Source organism: Microcaecilia unicolor, chromosome 3 (assembly GCF_901765095.1).
Source record: "Microcaecilia unicolor chromosome 3, aMicUni1.1, whole genome shotgun sequence".
In the NCBI taxonomy this organism is placed as follows: domain Eukaryota; kingdom Metazoa; phylum Chordata; class Amphibia; order Gymnophiona; family Siphonopidae; genus Microcaecilia; species Microcaecilia unicolor.
In genome coordinates this window covers 387,925,720-387,946,167 of record NC_044033.1, presented here as the reverse complement: position 1 = coordinate 387,946,167, position 20,448 = coordinate 387,925,720, and the positions used below count along the sequence as shown (strand labels likewise).

Sequence of the window (20,448 nt, the reverse complement as noted above, 5' to 3'; positions counted from 1 at the left end):
AGTACCCTTCTTTCCATCAAATCTATTTTGAAACTAACAGGTCCTTGTGCTTTAGTGTAGACACCCCCACCCTTTGGAGCAGTCTTCCCCTTTGGAGCAGCTTCAACTGGAGGAGTGGCCTAATGGTTAGTGCACCCTTTAAATCCTGGCAACATGGGTTTGATTTGGTCTGATTCCCACTGCAGCTCCTTGTAACCTTGGGCAAGTCACTTAACCCTCCATTGCCCCAGGTACAAAAACTTAGATGGTGAGCCCTCTAGGGACAGAAAAAGTACCTGTATATAACGTGTTGTGATAAGGAAGAGGCTATCCTACTCTGGTTAGGCCCCTAGAGGGCGCTGTTCCCCTAAAATGTCCAGGGAGAAGGGCTGGGTGAGTCAGTAAGGGGATGTATAGCAGGAGGTCTCTAGGACCAGGGAGAGTCCTCGAGGTGGAAACAGGTGCAGCAGGTTAGGGGCTGGGTCCTGTTTGGCCATTAACCACTTAATACCCCACCTGAGTTGTGAGGGAGAGAGGAGAGCTAGCCGCTGCAGAAGAGAGCTGGTAGCTGAAGCAGGAGGATCCCCAAGAGAAGTACTGGCTGAGCCCATTGGACTGGTGGTGAACTGTGTGTAAAGCAAGGAAGCTGGCTGGGGTAAGAAGGCCCTAGAGTGCCAGGTATAAGAACTGTGTGTTACAAGGAAGGACTGGGTGTCCGGGTTACAAGGAAGGACTGGGTGTCCAGGTGCTTAAGCTGGAAGATTGAACTGAGTAGGGAGAAATGCTTAAGCTGGAAGATTGAACTGAGTAGGAAGAAAGGTTTAAGTTGGAAGAACTGTTTAAGCTTGTAAAAGTGTCTTAAGCTGGAAGAAGTGTGGCCCAGGGGCTGGAATAAAGATGTGTATGAAAATATCCTGTTGGTGAGACCTGACTATGTTTGCCTTTTGGAGAAGCAGGTCACCCTGAGCAGAAAGGGGTAGTAGACTAATTTGCATAAAATCTGCATATTGAGAACCAGCTCACCCTGAGTGAAAGAGGGACCTGGGATCCTAAGGTGGGAGCTTCAGCTTCACTATAGCTTCATCTTCACAGTGTACAGCACTGTGTACATCTAGGAGTGCTATAGAAATGATTAGTAGTTGAACTGTCCTTAGATAAATTTAAATCCCTGCTAAAAGTGTTCTACTTTTCCCAGGCTTTCCCATCTGTGACCTAAAACTAATTTCCCCCTCTCCTTATTTTTCACTTGAACTTGTAAACTGCTTATATAAGTGGTAAAATAAACTGAACTTCAACTTATAAATTCCCAACTGATCTGCAGATTGTGATATGAATTAGTCATGGATTCTGGGCACACTTGGGGCTCTGTTTGCTAAGCAGAGTTATAGGCGTGCTAACATTTTCAACACACATTAACCATGTATGCGTATTAACCATGCCTACAATATTCCTATAGATGCCTACATGGTTAGTGCGCATGCTAAGTGTAGGTGCACTAAAAATACTAATGCACCTTAGTAAACAGGACCCTTGGTACTGAAAGGGGTTGAAGGTTCAGGTAAAGGCATAGGGTGGTGTTGGGTTCAGTGTGGGAATTTATATGCTCATCTTAAAGTGGAAGAATTGTAACTGGGCAGACTGGATGGACCAGTTTTTCTGCTGCATTTTATAGTGTAAGATCACTAATTTGGAGATCAATATATTATGGATTCTTTGGAGGCTGCGCAACATCAAGAAATGGGACTTGATATACCACCTTTCTGAGGTTTTTGCAACTACATTCAAAGGGGTTTACATATATTCAGGTACTTATTTTGTACCAGGGGCAATGGAGGGTTAAGTGACTTGCCCAGAGTCACAAGGAGCTGCAGTGGGAATTGAACTCAGTTCCCCAGGATCAACGTCCACTGCACTAACCACTAGGCTACTCCTCTCCGAAGATAATGCCGAGCATGAGCTTTTGAGGCAGACAAGTTTAATCTGTGACTTCAAAAGCTTATATGCACCATCTTTGGAGAGTTTCTATAAATAATAGGTTGCATATCTTGCAAAGAATCTTGTTTTCTCTAACATCAATATAGCCACTACCAAGCTTCACCACAGATTATACATTTGGGTTAGGTCATCCCTAATCTGACACCAGTAAATTGTCCCTCTGCTTGTACATCCATTAGTTGAAAAGAAATCAGACAACATAGAAATAAATTAGATATCTTGAAGAACCAATTAGCTTGCAAAAATGTATTTTTTTCATCCGTTAACAATATTTTACAGTTCATTAAATACGAAAATAATTTGGCAGACTAAAAAGTAGATATTCACTCACTGAAACATCTCTTTCTTTCCTTATATACAGAGTTACCATATTTATTATTTTTTGTTTGGTTTTTATAGGAGTTATGCATTTAAAATAGAGTAAGAACAAAAAAAATCATTTCTGAAAAGATTACATTGCTTTCTCATTTAATTAAACCTTATTAATATAGTTATAACTAAGTGAAACATGCCGGTGCATCTGAAACTAGTGTTGCACAGAACCTGGATTCTCTACTGACCCTTTTTGTGAGCATTCTTAATAATGGCATTTTTGAAAAGAGTCATTAGTGGTGTCTGACTCCGTTCGGGTGTCATGAAGCCTCCATACCGCTTGTCCTTTGGAGGTTTACCCCATCGGAAATGATGCATCATGTAGTTCCCATCTTTCTTCTCTGCCAGGCCCATCAACTCGTTGTTTTCCAGGTCCTCTTGTGAACTGAAGCTAGGGTAGTCAAGTTCTTCTGAGAGGTCTCTTCTGTAGTCCTGAGGATAGCTCTCAGAGGATTCCTCCTCCACACCATTGGTGTAGATCTTGATTGGTCTCCTTTTTTTGCCAACTGGTTTCCCCCATCTGAAGTGTTCCATGGAGTAGGATCTCTTGCTTTCCTGTCTCTCAAGGGCATCTGCTTCTTTGCTGTTTTCATGTTTTTCACTGCTCTGACTTTCTGATATGGGAAAGAAGTTGAAGAAAGGGTAGTTGGAGGCATCTTCTCGTTTGGAGCCTGAACTGCTGGTACCGGTACTGGTGCTGCTGCTATTCCTTCTTCCAAACTTGTTCCAGCGGAAGTGACTCATGACATACTTCCTGATGTTTTCAGACAGTGGTTGCATGTGTCCATTGCCTGGATAGACAGGGGACTCAGCAGTCAGGTCTGTTTTACAAGCTTTGATGCATTCCTACAAATGAAAAGAATATTTCATTAAAGGTGCAGCTTGCTGGGTTTATGTTAAAATGTAAACTGTTTTAGAAAGGTAGGTTTTGTTGAGACATTTATTAGATCTGTGGTCTGGTTTTACATGCACTAGGGATATGCATTTGTTAGTGCATATGTAGTCTGGCACATGCTGAATTGATTTAACAGATATAAACCTAAGAATGGTCACACATTAAGTTATTAGTATGCAGTGCAAAGTTTTGACAAACATTAACATTCTTTATTAAAATGAATGTGTGAAATGAATTGAAAAAAGTCCAAAATCTAGAAAAAAGGCCAACCAATCGACAATTTTGCACTGTGCAGATCCCTAACACATACTATGTTATATTACAAATAATATCCACTTACACTCAAGCCATGAAAATGTAACATTTTAATTTACAAATCAATAACCAGAGCAACATTACATTGGGTAATACAATTACACCATTCTTATTGTATCTGCAGTTAATGAGCCAAAATATTGCCTATCTGGTTTTTTTCCAGAAAGGGATAAACTGTTCTACCAAATAGAACTTACCAAATACCTCATGATATAGGGGTTCATTTATCAAGATCCACGCTAAAAAGGTTTTAATGTGCATTTTGGTAAAAATGTACCAAACAAGTTAAAATGTGATGTACTGGCTAATGCACTAAATGTTAGTGTGTACGCAAATAGCCTCTATGGCACATAAACACTATTAGAGTGCTATTTTAAGGCCCTTTTCCTCTCCATAGCTCGTAAACCGGTAGACATTTTGGAGGTAATTCTATACGAAGCCCTTAGATTTGGGTGGTAAAGGACCAACAAACATCTGGATATTCAAGGGTCTGTTTACCAAGCTGCAGGGAAACGGGCTCTACGCTAGTGATGGGGGCTGTTTTTCCCATGTGCCAGGGCCCTTTTTTCCATAGCGGGAAAAAAGACCCAGACAAACATGGCCACGCGGGAAGAGAACTCTTACCGTGTGGCCATGCAGCAGGGAGCCCTTACCGCCACCCATTGAGAGACGATATGGGCTCCCACGGTAACCCGGTTGTAACTAGGCAGTGCACGGTGATGTCCTAATACCGCCGGGTTGCTGCCGCGCAATCCATTTCTGGGGGGGGGGGGTGTCTTTTTTCCCTCAGAAATGGCGTGCACTGGGGGCAGAACTACCGCTGGCAGCCGCATTGGGCTTACTGACACAATGTACAAGACCCCCCTCAGTGCTAGTACCTGGATAGGTGCCGGCACTGCATATCCAGGCCTAATTCTGCCAGCGATGAGTAATGTCATAAATGCTGACCACCACGGGCTGAATATCGGGGGGGGGGGGGGGGGGGGGGGGGGGATAGTGGAGGATGGCAGATAAAGATCGATATTGTCCATCCAATCTGCCCAGTAGGTTTACCATGGCAGTACCTACTTCTCAGTGCAGGTTGCATTGCCTATGGTTTCTTAGGAGAAGTACAGAATTCATTTCACAGCTGTTTTGAGTTGAGGTGCTCCATTCTTAGTTTCTATCCTCTTGCCCTTCAGGGATCCACTGCATGTATCCCACTGTTTTTTGATTTATAGCAAGATTTTTACTGGCACCACATCTTTTGGGAGGGAATTTCAAGTATCCACCACTCTTTTCATGTTTTTGGTTTTTCATAGACAAGCAGTCTGAGTGTTTTCTTTGGGAGTCACTGCTCTATTATAACAACCAACTCGTGTTTTGAGACCCCTGAAGGAGGCATCACTGGTGACACCGAGAATAAGAATGGTGCTTTAAAACTGATCACACACGTTGCACCTTGAGACGACCAAATGTTAAACTCTGGCCACAATCAGTGCATTGTTAATTTGAAGTAGGACAGTACTGATGAATCAAAGCTAAGTTATATTCTAAGATAGTTGCTGTTTTATGGATTACCAAACGGAGCAACACTCTTTGGAGTTTTGACGATTGATTATTCTGTGGAGGATTTTTATGTCTGTGATGTTATTATATCCCGACAAGCCCTTCCACCGTTCTGAAAGCATTCTGAGGCTTTTTCCTTCCAGATAAAAATCTTTAATCATACTCCAGAGTGCATAAGTCATATATTAAGTACTTTTACTTATATTTGTATCAAAGAGTGAAAGTTTGGAGCTTTTTCGGGTGAACCACTAATTCCACACCTTCATTATTTCATTGTTAAGCTATTTTATCTCTCAGCCCTCTGCTCTCTTCATGATTTCCTAATCTTCTTGTTAAATGTATTACTCCTTTATTACTTTATGACTTTATACCATTGACATCCTTTCTTTTTATTACATTAACAAAATTAAGGGTTAAACATGTTGCAAGTGATGGTCAATCCAGAAATTTGTGACTACCTTTCTATAGCTATTCTCAAAATCTAATCACAGGTATGTTGATTTAGTCCCATAACAGCTATCAGTTACAACTTGTTTGTTGTCCCTTATTTCTACGTGTTTAAGTGGACGAGTGAGGCATATTTTCAAAGCACTCAGGCTTACAAAGTTACATGTACGTATTTCCAAAGCACTTAGACATACAAAGTTATATGGTAACCTATAGAACTTTGTAAGTCTAGGTGCTTTGATATGAGTCCCATTTAAGGCAGCCACCACAATAGTTTGTGTTAAATTAGAAAATTCTCAGTCTAACTTATTGGTGTTGTCATAAATCTGTACCCTGTCTACCCCTGTTTCTTGTTTTCAAATCCTTTTTATTCTGTTTTTAATAAGTACATCACTTTGAGTCAAAAACATGACATGGTGACCTGCCGTTTCTGATATCTTTACAAAATCAACCCCTTAGATACTAACTTGTTTATAGTGATGTGCTAATCATTGGTAATTACTATTGTAAGCTCCTTTGAGCAGGGACTGTCCTTGGTTGTTAAATTGTACAGCGCTGCGTAACCCTAGTAGTGCTTTAGAAATGTTAAGTAGTAGTAGGTAATTAAGGCCATTGCTGGCCAGATGTGTACAATATGTGTCCTGAAAATTACAAAGATCAGGATCAAGTGCGCATATTTTATATCATATTCACATCATGGGGTGAATTCTATATATGGCGCCGAAAAAAGCACTATTCTATAAGCCGTGCTTAAAGTTAGACAAGGTTTATAGAATAGTCCTTATGCCCAGTAATCACACCTAACTTTAGGCAAGGCCATTTGCACCAACTGAAACATGGTGTAGATCTTCTCACCAAAAATAGGCGCGTTTCTCCCTTATTCTATAACTACACATATTTAATTTTAGGAACAGCCCCTTTCCGCCCATGACCCTCCCATTACCATGCCCCCTTTTTGAACTTGCGTGTAAAATTTACCCGTGGATCCAGCGCCTAAGTTTACATGCATATATTCCAATTAAGTCTAATTAGTGCAAATAATTGCTTGATAACAAGCCAATTATCAGCGCTAGTTCACTTGTTATGCAAATAAATTGCACGTGCAAATTGGGCACACTCCAAATCCGTGCACACAATTTTTAGTGACTTTAAGTTCAGGGGCATATGCTATGAGTGCAGGTGCTGTGTATCTTAATAGAGGAGGGGAAGACATTTTAAGTTTGAAATTAGCAAGTAAAATGTTGCTAGTTAACAATATTGTTGGATTGCTAGTTTAATCATGTATTAATGAATTTGCTATGCTGTAGCCTTAATAATAAAACCATTCTTTGGACTATTGGCATGCTGTTCTGGTATTGTGTTCCAAAGCTACATCATATATAGCTGCTTATATGTGGTTAACATGGTGGTGAATTGCTGACTGCCCTGTTGGCGGTGCCAGTGTTTAATCGTGAAGATATGTAGCTTGGCACAGTGGCGGATGTGGCTCTGGCCCCCATGTTGGACAGACCGGATGGACTGTGCAGGTCTTTTTCTGCTGTCATTTACTACGGGGCCCTTTTACAGAGCGGCGGTAAGCCCAACACAGGCTTATCGCTCACTGTTCCGGAACTACTGCCGGCCTAACACGGGCGCCCGCAGTAGTCCCGCCCGAGTATGTGCCATGTCCAGGGGAAAAAAGAAAACCCTTGGAAATGGCTTGCATGGTGATAACCCAGTGGTAACCCAGCAGTAATTGGGCATCATGGCGCGCTGCCCGGTTACCGCCGGGTTAGCGTAGGAGCCCTTATCGCTCCCTGCTGCATGGCCATGCGGTAAGAGTTTTCTTATCACATGGCCATGTGTGCTGGGGGCTTTTTTACCCTCTGCGGTAAAAATGGCCCCTGCTGCTAGCGCAGGGCCCTTTTTCCCACAGCTTGGTAAAAGGACCCCTATGTTACATTCATTCATATCCTGGTAATTAGCTTCTTGGACTACTGTAATCTTCTTTATAATGGTATTCGAAGACCTCAACTCATTCAGAACATGGCTATTCACTTACTTCACCATCTCAGACTGGCATACTATATTTCTCTTTTTCTTAAGAAGAATCACTGGTTATCAGTTTTAAAGCAATGAAGATTGGCCAGCCTTAAGTGCTTTTCAGTTGTTCTACCACCAGCTAGACTGCACCACAAAATTACCCATAATTCCGTCTTCTATATTATCCTCATTATCCCCTAAATATCTTCAGAAGGAGAGCTCTCTAATTAGGCTTGAAGCAGGTCTTAGGGCATACGATATTTCCCAGATGTTTGGGGGATGACTTTTTCCATTGTGTTGGTTGTGGTGATTCTTGGCGAGAACCCCAGGCATTACATAGTAACATAGTAGATGACGGCAGAAAAAGACTTGCACGGTCCATCCAGTCTGCCCAACAAGATAAACTCATATGTGCTACTTTTTGTGTATACCTTACCATGATTTGTACTTGTCCTTTTCAGGGCACAGACCGTATAAGTCTGCCCAGCACCATCCCCGCCTCCCAACCACCAGTCCCGCCTCCCACCACCGGCTCTGGCACAGACCGTATAAGTCTGCCCAGCACCATCCCCACCTCCCTCCACCGGCTCTGCCACCCAATCTCGGCTAAGCTCCTTAGGATCCATTCCTTCTGAGCAGGATTCCTTTATGTTTACCCCAGGCATTCTTTTCTTTTTGTTTGTCTGTGTTCCATCTATTCATTTTGATCTGATTGTTGATTGTAAACTGCTCTGATATTTTTAATAAAATGCAGTATATAAAGTTCTGTAATAAACAAACATTGTCTGAATACTGGTTGAGGGCTGCTTCAAAAATCCACAAGCGGCATGGTGGAATAACCACTTTCTCTGGGATTCTATATATGGCATCTTAATTTCTGCATGGAAATCGAACCATATTCTATAACAATGCATATAACTTATATATAACAGCTAATCAGCGCTGTTAATTGGGTGTAACAAGGAATTATCAACACTAATTGGCATTAAGATTCATGCACACCACTCCCTAAGCGTATTCTATGTGTACCTACATATAGAATAACGGGGTAATGTGCCTAATTTTGTTGGCAAAAATGGCTTCATTGGTGTAAATGGTTGGGCCTAAATATATTTGTGGTTGCCAGCGCTAAGCACTATTCTATATACAGCACCTAACTTTAAGCACTGTTTATAAAATAGTGCTAATTTTGGCATCGATTTTTTAGGCGCCATTTATAGAATTTAGTCCAAAAAGACTTTTGCAAAATCACAAGTCAGAACAAAAGTGGAGATGGCCAAGATGGAGGAAACAAGAAAATACCATCTATCAGTCCATCAGGGAAACAAAGTTTATTGGCCACAATTTCACAACATGTATAGGAGATCCAAAGAGAAGACCCAACCCAGCCATGTTTTGGTGATATGCCTTTGTCAGGGGCTCAGGAAATCTCTAAAACAAATATACGACACACACATAAATATAATTCTCTTTCATGTTTTCCACAGTCCTTCCTGCAATAGAAGATGTCTTAGAAGGAATGCTGATAGTAGGAATGTATAGGATCCCCCATGCACATTTTGCTAGTTGTGGCCAGCGTGTTTGTTTGCTTTTCTAAAAGATCAAAATATCATCGTCTACATCACTCAAATATAAACAACAGTCCAGGTCATTAACAGGCTTCAAAGTAGAAAATGACATGAGGAAAAAGTATGTCCCCATCCCTAGTCCATCCCCACAGGATCTGTCCCTGACTCCACTCCATCCCTGTCCCTGTGGTTACTGTGGGTTTCTGTGTCATTCTGTAATCTGGCATCTTGAGTTACTTTTATGTAGATTTTTTTTGTTTTGTTATTTTTGTTACATTTGTACCCTGCTCTTTCCCACTCATTGCAGGCTCAGTGCGGCTTACATATACAGGTACTTATTTGTACGTTGGGCAATGGAGGGTTAAGTGACTTGCCCAGAGTCACAAGGAGCTGCCTGTGCCTGAAGTGGGAATTGAACTCAGTTCCCCAGGACCAGAGTCCACCACCCTAACCACTAGGCCACTCCTCCTTCTTGTTCCTACTAATCCATAATCTCCTTCCATTACCCCTCTCAAGAACTGTCTTCTTTGCTAACCCCCGGATTCTGTATAGCACGCCTAGTGTTCTGTTCCGAAATCCAAGCATATTTTATAATATTTAACATTGCATTTAACAAGCAATAACGGGCACTAATTGGCACTAATTTGAATTTACATGCACAATTCCCTAAGTGTATTCTGTAACGCACTGCGCCTACATTTTAATATGTGCAGGCAAAAAGGGGCGTGGTTATGGGCAGGGAATTGGGTGTTATAGAATATATATGCCTAAATCTAAATGCCGGGATTTACACCACATCTTCTTTGGTTCTAAATGGATGCACATAGTTTTAGGCGCTAGGATATCAACTAAGCATATTCTATATACCGCACCTAAATTTAGGCACTGCTTATAGAATACACTTAGGCAGAAATGTTTTCCGCATGGATTTTCTAGGCGCTATATATAAAATCTGGCCCTAAATGGCTCGCTGACCATGGGATGGACCTGAACCCGCAAAAAACGTTGGTTTACCGGCGGCCCCTCAGTTCCCCCTTCTCCTTTACAGCTCCTGGGTACAGATGTTGCACCGGTTACCTCTTTCCGCTACTTGGGGGTAATCCTTGACTCATATCTTTCTTTCACCCCCCTATATATCAGCCATTTGCATAACTGGATTTTTCATCCTTAGACAACTGTGCTCAGTTCACTGCTACTTCAACTTTCAATCCTTTCATTTGTTTATATTATCCCTTCTTCTTTCCAGACTCGACTATTGCAATATAATTTACTTAGACTGCCTTCGCCATTAACTGAAAAAGTTACAATCCTTACTAAATATTGCCATTCGACTATTATCTACTGCACGTAGGTTGATCGCTCTTCTCCCTTACTTAAATCTTATCACTGGCTCCCCATTGAGGGATCGCATTCAAACTCCTTATTCTAACTTTTAAGGTCCTCCGTCTAGGTCCTCCTTGCTACCTTTCTACACCATCGTCGTTTTCCCAGATCTTAGGCAGGCAATTCTAAAATCAACACGACACAGGGCTTTTTTTTGTTGCTGCATCTTCTATATGAAATTCAATCCCAAAGGAAATTAGAACAGAAATGTGTTTTGAGAAATTTAAATCTGCCTTAAAAACTAGGCTGTTTAATATAGTGTTTAGTCCTCATTGACAAGTAGTCGCCATTTCATTACTGGAGCACCTTATAAATCCTATCTTGTTCCTACTTTATACCTTACCCCCCCTCCCGTTCTGTTTTCCTTAATGTTTTGTGTATGAATGATCCCCCCCCTCTTCTATGATTATTGTAGTTTGTCTGATTTCCTACATTTTGCTGTGTTAATCGCTTTGATCTACTGAGCTAACAAAGGCAGTATATCAGGTACCAATAACCTAAACTAACCTTAAATACAATAATAATAATAATAAAGCATTAAAACAAAGGGCCATAGTTACAGAGCAGCCATAAAAATTTAAAAATATAATGATACTCATGAGGAATATGCATATTTAACTTATCTGTCTAACTAATATGTTCATTTTCTGGACTTTATGAGTGGTTCAAAAGAGTTATATAATTTTGGCTATAAGGAAAAGATATACAAAAATATATTTATATTTATTATTATGATAGATATATGTTTGTTTTATGGGTATCTGAATTATAATTTACAATCAAATGTCAAAAATTCCTCATGTTTATCATTATATATTTATATTTGTATCGCTGCTTCTTAAATTAACATGTTTCTATGGTCCATTATTTTAATGTATTGATTATATTTTGGCCTTGTTGGGTCTTCTCTTTGGATTTCCTATACCCAATGTGAAATTCTGACCAATAAACTTGGTTTCTTTGGTAGACTAATAGATGGTGTTTTCTTGTTTCCGCCATCGTGGCCATCTGTTTTCATTCTCACTTGTGTATTGCTGTGGAGGTTTGTTCTTCTGTGTTCTCGCTTTTATAAAATCACACTAGTGGTTCCACGCTTGAAAGTACACCCAGTCACATGTACGTTTATGAGACATTTGTATAGGCATTTTCTAGGTCAGAATTACAGTGCAAACTGAATAACAATTTAGAGGGCCCTTTTACTAAGTTGCGTAGGCGCCTCCGCGCCTCCAATGTGTGTCAATTGGAACTACTGCCTAGCCCTGGGTGGTAATTCCATTTTTGACGTGCATCCAAAACAAACAGTAGAAAATATTTTCTATTTCCTACCACATGGTGCTTACCCAGCAGTAATCAGCAGTTTACATGCACTGATGATTACTGCCCGGTTAATGAGTGAGACCTTACCACTAAGTCAATGGGTGGCGGTAAGGTCTCAAGCCGAAAATGGACCCATGCTAATTTTAATTTTGCATCTATTTTCGGCCACAAAATTTAAATTAGGCCTTTTTTTCCAGGTGCGCTGAAAAATGGACCTGTGCGCATCCAAAACATGCGCGTACACCAGTGGAGGCCATTTTTCGGCGCACCTTAGTAAAAGGGCCCCATGTGCATTGTTCATAAAATGTGTGTTTGTGTGTACTTCAACCACATAGATTTACACCTGCTTCTGGTCAGGCATATAAGTGCCTGTGTCTTCAGTCTAGGTATAATTTCTGCTGCTTTGTCTTTCATATTTTGAAAAGGCATATAGGCATCTATGTGAAGTTAAAAATTAGCCTAATAATAAGCAACTATCCAGCTCATTTTCGAAAGTGATTGCTGGCCATCTTCCGACACAATCAGGAGATGGCTGGCGATCTCCTGAACCCGGTCAAATCGGTATAATCGAAAGCCAATTTTGGCCGGTTCAACTGCTTTCCATCGTGGAGCCGGCGAAACATCAAGGGGGCGTGTTGGTAGAGTAGTGAAGGCGGAACGGGGCGGGACGGGGGCGTGCTCACGAGATGGCCGGCTTCGCCCAATAATGAAAAAAAAAAGCCAGGTTTGTAGAGCATTTTGCCGGCTGTACTCACCAAATGACCACTGGAGGGAATCAGGGATGACCTCCCCTTCCTCCCCCAGTGATCACCAACCCCCTCCCACCCAAAAAAAAAAAATTAAAAACATTTTTTCACCAGCCTCTATGCCAGCCTGAAATGTCATACCCAGCTCCCTGACAGCAGTATGCAGGTCCCTGGAGCAGTTTTTAGTGGGTGCAGTGCACTTCAGACAGGTGGACCCAGGCCCACCCCCCTACCTGTTACACTTGTGGTGCTAAATGGGAGCCCTCCAAAACTCCCTGTACCCACATGTAGGTGCCCCCCTTCACCCATAAGGGCTATGGTAATGGTGTAGAGTTGTGGGGAGTGGGTTTTGGGGGGGATTTGAGGGGCTCAGCACCCAAGGGAAGGGAGCTATGCACCTGGGAGCTATTTTTATTTTTTAATTTTTAGAAGTGCTCCCTAGGGTGCCCGGTTGGTGTCCTGGCATGTCAGGGGGACCAGTGAACTACAAATGCTGGCTCCTCCCACGACCAAATGCCTTGGATTTGGCCGGGTTTGAGATCACCGGCATTATTTTCCATGATGGCCGAAAACTGATGCCAGGCATCTCAAACCCGGCGAACTCTTACATTTGGCCGGGCCCAACCGTATTAGCGAAAAAAGATGGCCGGCCATCTTTTTCGAAAATACGGTTGGCTCCGCCTACTTATGGCGCCGACGCCAAAGATGGCCGGCCAGCTATTTGGCCGGCGCCGTTCAATTATGCCCCTCCACATGATCTTTACACATACACAACTTTTCATAAAATGGTTCTCAATGTGTATTCCCCTGTGAGGTTTGCTTACCAGAATTCCGGCCTCTGTAGTAAGGTCTCTGCATGTGTTGCTTTCCCAGCACTGACTGTGGATACCCTGGGTATGAAGTGACAATGCCCCCAGCATTGCAAGGACACAACTCCAAAAAGGCTGGAACATTTTCAGGTAGAGCTCTAGAGAAAGAGAACAGAGTGTGAGGATTTACGACAGCTATGGGAATAAAACTGTGAAGGACTGAGCGTGCTGGCGGCAGTCCAACTGTGCAAGCGGTGACAAAGTCAGAGAGAGTAATAAAGGAAGGAACCCCAGAGGAAAAGAAAAATGAAAGCAATCATTTATGTTTAGTTCAGTTGCAGTGTTGGACTTGAGATATTAGGAAGAAAAAGATGAACATTTTGGTAGTAGGTTCCCCTGATACAGAAATCACCAGGCTCAAATGGGGACATTCTGTCAGTGAGTGTATGGCTTGCTAGGAGAGAGAATTTCTTTATTTAGCTTCATATAAAACTTTTCACATGTTATTTTAGGCCTTTTTGGTTTTAAATGTTGGGTTGATAATTACTAAGCCAAGCTTTCTATAGCACTTGCTACATGGTTTTAATTTCCCTGCTTTTAATATATATGAATAATGTTTAATGACCCTCAATCGTCTACTGATGTGCTTTAGCAATACAACAAAAAAGTAGACTACAATGTTCACTTCAAAATATATTAAAGTGTATTTAGGTAGGAGGAAAAGGTTTCATAAATCACTGGGATATGCCACCCTATAGTGGCTTGAACATAAGTAAATCCCACTCGTGACTGAAGTAATCATAGTCCAAAAAAAACCTCCTTCCTTAATCTGTGCTATTGTGAAATATTTTATGTTATATATATAGAAATTCTCACTTTATGTGTGAAAAACATTATTCATCAAATTCATCAATGAAACCAGAATGATAGACAGTATAGCAAGAATTCTTTTCTGCTATATATACTGTATGCTAACTTTAACATTTAGTTTTGAGGTACCTCTTCAGTTTGGTACTTATAAATAGGTTTGCCTTAATATTTAAGATCACACTTTTTTTAGCATTATTTGAGTGCTGTTATTAGTTGCCGAGTGTGTTCTAGCCCTCCCCCAACCAGAAAATGGAAATCCAGGGGTCCTTTTACTAAGCCATGGTAAAAAGTGACTTGCGGTAGTGTAGGCACAGGTTTTGGGCGCCCGCAGAAATATTTTTCAGTGCACGTATCAAAAATGCCTTAAAAATTTTTTTTTCCAAAAATGGAGGTGCGGCAAAATCAAAATTGACCTGGCTGTAAAGAATCTGCACAGTAATGACCTATGCATGTCATATGCCACTTGGCGCACGTCTGAAAATAAAAAATATTTTTCAGACGCGCGTAGTGGACGCGCGCCAAAAATGAAATTACCGCAAGAGGCACATGGTATCTTTAGCAACAACACAAGGATTTTACAAGACATACAAAGCCCTGACACGTCTTCCATCTGATGACGTGAAGAGAAAGGAGTTTGCGGTGTGCAGGAAAAGTGTCCCTTGACGACAGCAGCACAAGCACTTTAAAGACATGCTGAGCCCTGGGACATTGCATCGAAGCGGAATAACCCCTTTGTAAGCCCTATCACGCTCTGCTTGGGGAGTTTATTTCTTAGTTGCTTACTAATATTAGCCTGTTATTACATGTAACATGGAGAAAGTCTATCAATACTTATGTTTTTCTAATTTTATTGTGTTGTAGCTGCGTATCAAGAACTTTCTGCAACTGAAGATTGGTTATCTTCTCCGACTCTACTACCATATCAACAGATTGCTGATGTGACTGTTAACAGATATCTCATTAACTGTGCTGATCATATGTAACAACCAATAAAAGTGGTTTCTAATTCCCGTGGACATTTGAGAGGTGGCCCCAAATTTAGATCAAGGTCTCGTTCCTTTCAAAACTTAAAAAAGATTGATCTAACACCAAAGATTGCTAAGCCTCAGGTTCCTATTCCCTGCTCTTACATAAGTTCTTGTTCAATTTGTAACAAAGCTCATCTCCTAACAGACTGGCTAGAAGTTATGAAGTTAGGTTGTTTGTTCTTAACGGAATCCTGACTTCAATCTAATTTGGACCTAGTTATCAACGATGTCTGTCCTGTTGGTTATAAGATTGTTTCACTACCTAGAGAGAGTAAAAAATGGGGAAGTGTTGCTTTGATGCTACAAGATATTTTTACTATTACCATATTGGATTCATACATAGACCTAAACTTAGAAATTGTAGCTTGCCATCTTAAAAATGAGACAGTAAAGGGCAAACTTACTTATTTTATTTTTTTTACTGTCCTCCTAAAAGCTGGGCTAAAACAAAGGATGTGTTTTATAATTTTGTTTTCAAAAATGCATTGAATTATCAATTTAATCTTTTGATAGGGGACATTAATGTCCATTTAGACAATAGAGAAGACCCTGCAGTCAAAAATCTGTTTTCCTTTCTATCTGTACTGGATTATATTTTACCATATTCTCACCCTACTCATGAAAAAGATTTGCTGACCTACTCCCATGATTTTACCTCACAGTCCTCTCCAATCACTATTTCCCATTTTTCAGGATGCCCAGTCATTTGGTCTGATCACTCACTGCTTACTTTTACCCTCAATTGGGAACAAGTTAGTAAACAGGCTATTAAACCCAAGATTTCCTTCCGATCTAGAGGCAAGATAAATGTAGACTATTTCTGGGAACTTTTCCACCAAAAGTTTATTTCTGCTATTTATCCTCAATTCTACTCTAGCTGGGCTGAATTCTGTAAAACAACTTTAGAAAAGATTGCTCCAGAATCTCTGAAAACCTTCATTGTAAGAGATAGTAACTCTTGGTTTGACTCTGATCTGGAACTATTAAAGCAAACCTGTGGAAAATTGGAGAGAGTTTGGTTAAGATCCAAGGATCTAAACACTAAGAAGATCTGGAAACAAACTAAATACAGCTATAAGGCTGCATTAGATTCAAAAAGAAAAACATGGAGGGGCATAATCGAACGGGGACGACCATCTCTAAGGGTGTCCATCTCTAAGGACGTTCCGGCGAAGGGGCGGAGAAACCCGTATTATCGAAACAAGATGGATGTCCATCTTTTGTTTCGATAATACAGTTGGGAACACCCAAATCTCAACAATTAGGTCGACCTTAGAGATGGACCGAGGACACCCATCTCAAAAATGACCAAATCTAAGCCCTTTGGTCATGGGAGGAGCCAGCATTCGTAGTGCACTGGTCTTCCTCACATGCCAGGACACCAACCGGGCACCCTAGGGGGCACTGCAGTGGATTTCAGAAAAAGCTCCTAGGTGCATAGCTCACTTACCTTGGGTGCTGAGCCCTCCAAACCCCCCATAAAACCCACTACCCACAACTGCATACCACTATCATAACCTTAGGGATGAAGGGAGGCACCTATATGTGGGTACAGTGGGTTTTGGATGGGTTTTGCAGGGCTTACATTTACCACCACAAGTGTAGGGGGGATGGGCCTGGGTCCGCCTGCCTGAAGTGCACTGCACCCACTAAAACCTGCTCTAGGGACCTGCATACTGCTGTGATGGAGCTGGGTATGACATTTGAGGCTGGCATAGAGGCTAGAAAAAAATGTTTTTAATTTTTTTTTAGGGTGGGAGGGGGTTGTGACCACTGGGGGAGTAAGGGAAGGTCATCCCCGATTCCCTCCGGTGGTCAACTGGTCAGTTCGGGCACCTTTTCGAGGCTTGGTCATGAAAAAAAAGGGACCAAGTAAAGCCGACCAAATGCTCGTGAGGGACGCCCTTCTTTTTTCCATTATTGGCCGAGCACACCCACCTCTTAATCATGCCCCTGTCCCGCTTATGGTACACTGCCGACACGCCCCCATGAACTTTGGTTGTCCCCGCGACGGAAAGCAGTTGAGGATGCAAAAAAAATCGGCTTTCGATTATGCCGATTTGGGCAACCTTGGGAGAAGAACGCCCATCTCCCAATTTGTGTCGGAAGATGGGCATCCTTCCCTTTTGAAAATAAGCCTGATGTTATTCCAAGAAAATAGGATCTGACATCTCCAATATAAAACCTCTTTATCAATTGGTTTCAAAACTAATAGATACAAATAAATTTTCTCAGCTGAATACAGACAACTGCCCCCCTCCTTCAGCTACACAACTAGTCACTTTTTTCATTCTAAAATATCTGATATTAGATCTTCTACTAAGGATTGTATCAGAGATAACTATTTTGGATCACTATCAGTCCATGATGCAATTCCTGTTGACAGAATTTGGCTAGATATTATGCCTGTTGATTGGGATTTATTCCATTCCCTGTTTCATAAATACTCGAAGACTTACTGAATTCTGGATCCAAGTCCACCCTATCCATTCTTTGCCCTCCCCCCCCCCCCCCCTCTACTTTTCTGAACCTTTTATTTGACTTGATACAGTCCTTACTCAGATTAGGGTATTTTAATGAGAATTAGGTGAAATAATTATGACACGTATTGTTAAAGACTCTAAACAACCTACTACATTAGCTTCCAACTATTGACCTGTGGTGTCTATTCCATTGTTCACAAAAATTATGGAAGGATTAGTCTGTCATCAACATACTAATTATCTAATGAAACATAACATTTTACACTTCTCTCAGTCTGGATTTAGATCCAACTTCAGCACAGAAACAGTATTAATATCCTTGTCTGACAGATTGAGATCTTTTCTGTGCAAGAACCATAAAGTACTCCTACTACAATTTGATCTATCATCAGTTTTCAAGTTGGTGGATCATGATCTACTAACTGGAGAACTTACCAAAACTGGAATTGATGGCAATGTTTTGTAATGGTTTAAAGGATTTTTGACAAAAAGATCTTATAAAGTATGACAAGGTGGAGAACTTATACATGGATGGAGTAATCTTTGCGGTGTCCTGCAAGGCTCTCCTCTGTCCCCGGTTCTATTTAATGTCTATCTTCATAACTTGGGCATTGCCCTTACTGATGTTTGCTTCTCAATCTACAGTTATGTTGATGACATGTATAAGTACATAAGTATTGCCATACTGGGAAAGACCAAAGGTGCATCAAGCCCAGCATCCTGTTTCCAACAGTAGCCAATCCAGGTCACAAATACCTGGCAAGATCCCAAAAAGTACAAAACATTCTATGCTGCTTATCCCAGAAATAGTGGATTTTCCTCATTTAATAATGGTCTATGGACTTTTCCTTTAGGAAGCTGTCCAAACCTTTTTTAAACACCGCTAAGCTAACCGCCTTTACCACATTCTCTGGCAACGAATTCCAGAGTTCAATTACACGTTGAGTGAAGAAAGCTTTTCTCCGATTCATTTTAAATTTACTACGTTGTAGCTTCATCGCATGCCCCCTAGTCCTAGTATTTTTGGAAAGCATAAACAGGAAAAATTCTAGACTTAGTCATTTGTGGAGCACATGGTCTGGTACGGGAGGTAGCGGTCCGGGGCCGCTTGACAACAGTGATCACAACATGATCACCTTTCAAATTTGCTTTTAAAAAGGTAAGCATAGGAAGTCAAATATGTTAGTGTTTAACTTTAAAAAAGGAATCTATGATAAAATGAGAACGGTAAAAAAAAAACTTAGAAGAGCGACTGAGAGGGTAAGAAACCTACAACAGGCATGGATGCTGTCCAAAAACACCGTCCTGGAGGCCCAGGCCAAACATATTCCACGTATCAGAAAAGGAGGATGGAAAACCAAACGACAGCTGGCGTGGTTAAAAAGTGAGGTAAAGGAGGCTATTGGAGCTAAAAAGGAATCCTTCAGAAAATGCAAGAAGGAACTGAATGAGGAAAATAAGAAGCGGCATAAGGAATGTCAAGTCAGATGCAAAGCGCTGATAAGAAAGGCAAAGAGGGATTTTGAAAGAAAGATAGCAATAGAGGTGAAAACTGATAGTAACATTTTTTTTTACATACGTTAAGAGCAGGAAACCGGCAAAAGAATCGGTTGGCCCACTGGATGACCTGGGTGTAAAAGGGGCGATCAAGGAAGACAAAGAAATAGCAGAAAAACTAAATGAGTTCTTTGCTTCGGTCTTCACCGAGGAAGATTTGGGTGGGATACCGGTGCCGGACAGGGTATTCAAAGCTGAAGAGTCGGAAAAACTTATTGAAATATCTGTAAATCTGGAAGACGTAAAGGAGCAGTTCTGCACACTGAACAGTAGCAAATCTCCTGGGCCCGATGGTATTCACCCTAGGGTACTGATAGAACTAAAAAATGAGCTGGCAGAGCTACTGTTAGTGATTTGTAATTTATCCATAAAATCGAGCGTGGTACCAGAAGATTGGAGGGTGGCCAATGTAACGCCGTTATTTAAAAAGGTTCCAGAGGAGACCCTGGAAATTATAGACCGGTGAGTCTGACGTCGGTTTCTGGGCAAAATGGAAGAGACTATAATCAAGATCAAAATTACAGAGTACATTCAAAAGCATGGACTAATGGGACAAAGTCAACATGGATTTAGTGAACGGAAAGTCTTGCCTCACCAATCTGCTGCATTTCTTTGAAGGGGTAAACAAACATGTGGACAAAGGTGAGCCAGTGGATATTGTGTATCTAGATTTTCAGAAGGCGTTTGATATGGTCCCTTATGAAAGACTACAGAGGAAATTAGAGGGACATGGGATCGGAGGTACTGTCTTACTGTGGATTAAAAACTGGTTGAAAGATAGGAAACAGAGAGTAGGATTAAAAGGTCAATATTCGCAATGGAGAAGGGTAGTTAGCATCATAGGAGCCAACTTTTCAAAATGATTGGGGGTGCTGTTTTTTTTTTTTTTACAGGCAATGCGTCCCCTCCCCATACCTTAAAATTCTGTCTACTGCAGTCTTCACCTGGGCAGTGGCAGTGCCACTCATAGGCTGCCTGCAACCTGCACCAGGACTTCTTCTCTGAACAGTCCCACCCCTCAGTCCCCCTGTACTGTGCAAATATAAAGAGATGCAAATTTCAAAAACTGACATATTTCAATCACTACACTATAGGTTAACAAATACAAATAACA

At 41.3% G+C, this 20,448-nt stretch overlaps 1 protein-coding gene across 1 annotated transcript; it reads right to left on the bottom strand.

Annotated features, from left to right (window-relative positions):
- Nucleotides 1-2,526: 2,526 nt before the first annotated feature.
- POMC (proopiomelanocortin) lies at nt 2,527-13,540 on the bottom strand. Its single transcript, XM_030195553.1, has 2 exons — nt 13,412-13,540; nt 2,527-3,192 (listed from the first exon to the last, which is right to left on the bottom strand). Exons 1-2 carry the CDS (start codon nt 13,538-13,540, stop codon nt 2,527-2,529), a joined length of 795 nt encoding a protein of 264 aa, XP_030051413.1.
- Nucleotides 13,541-20,448: the final 6,908 nt, after the last annotated feature.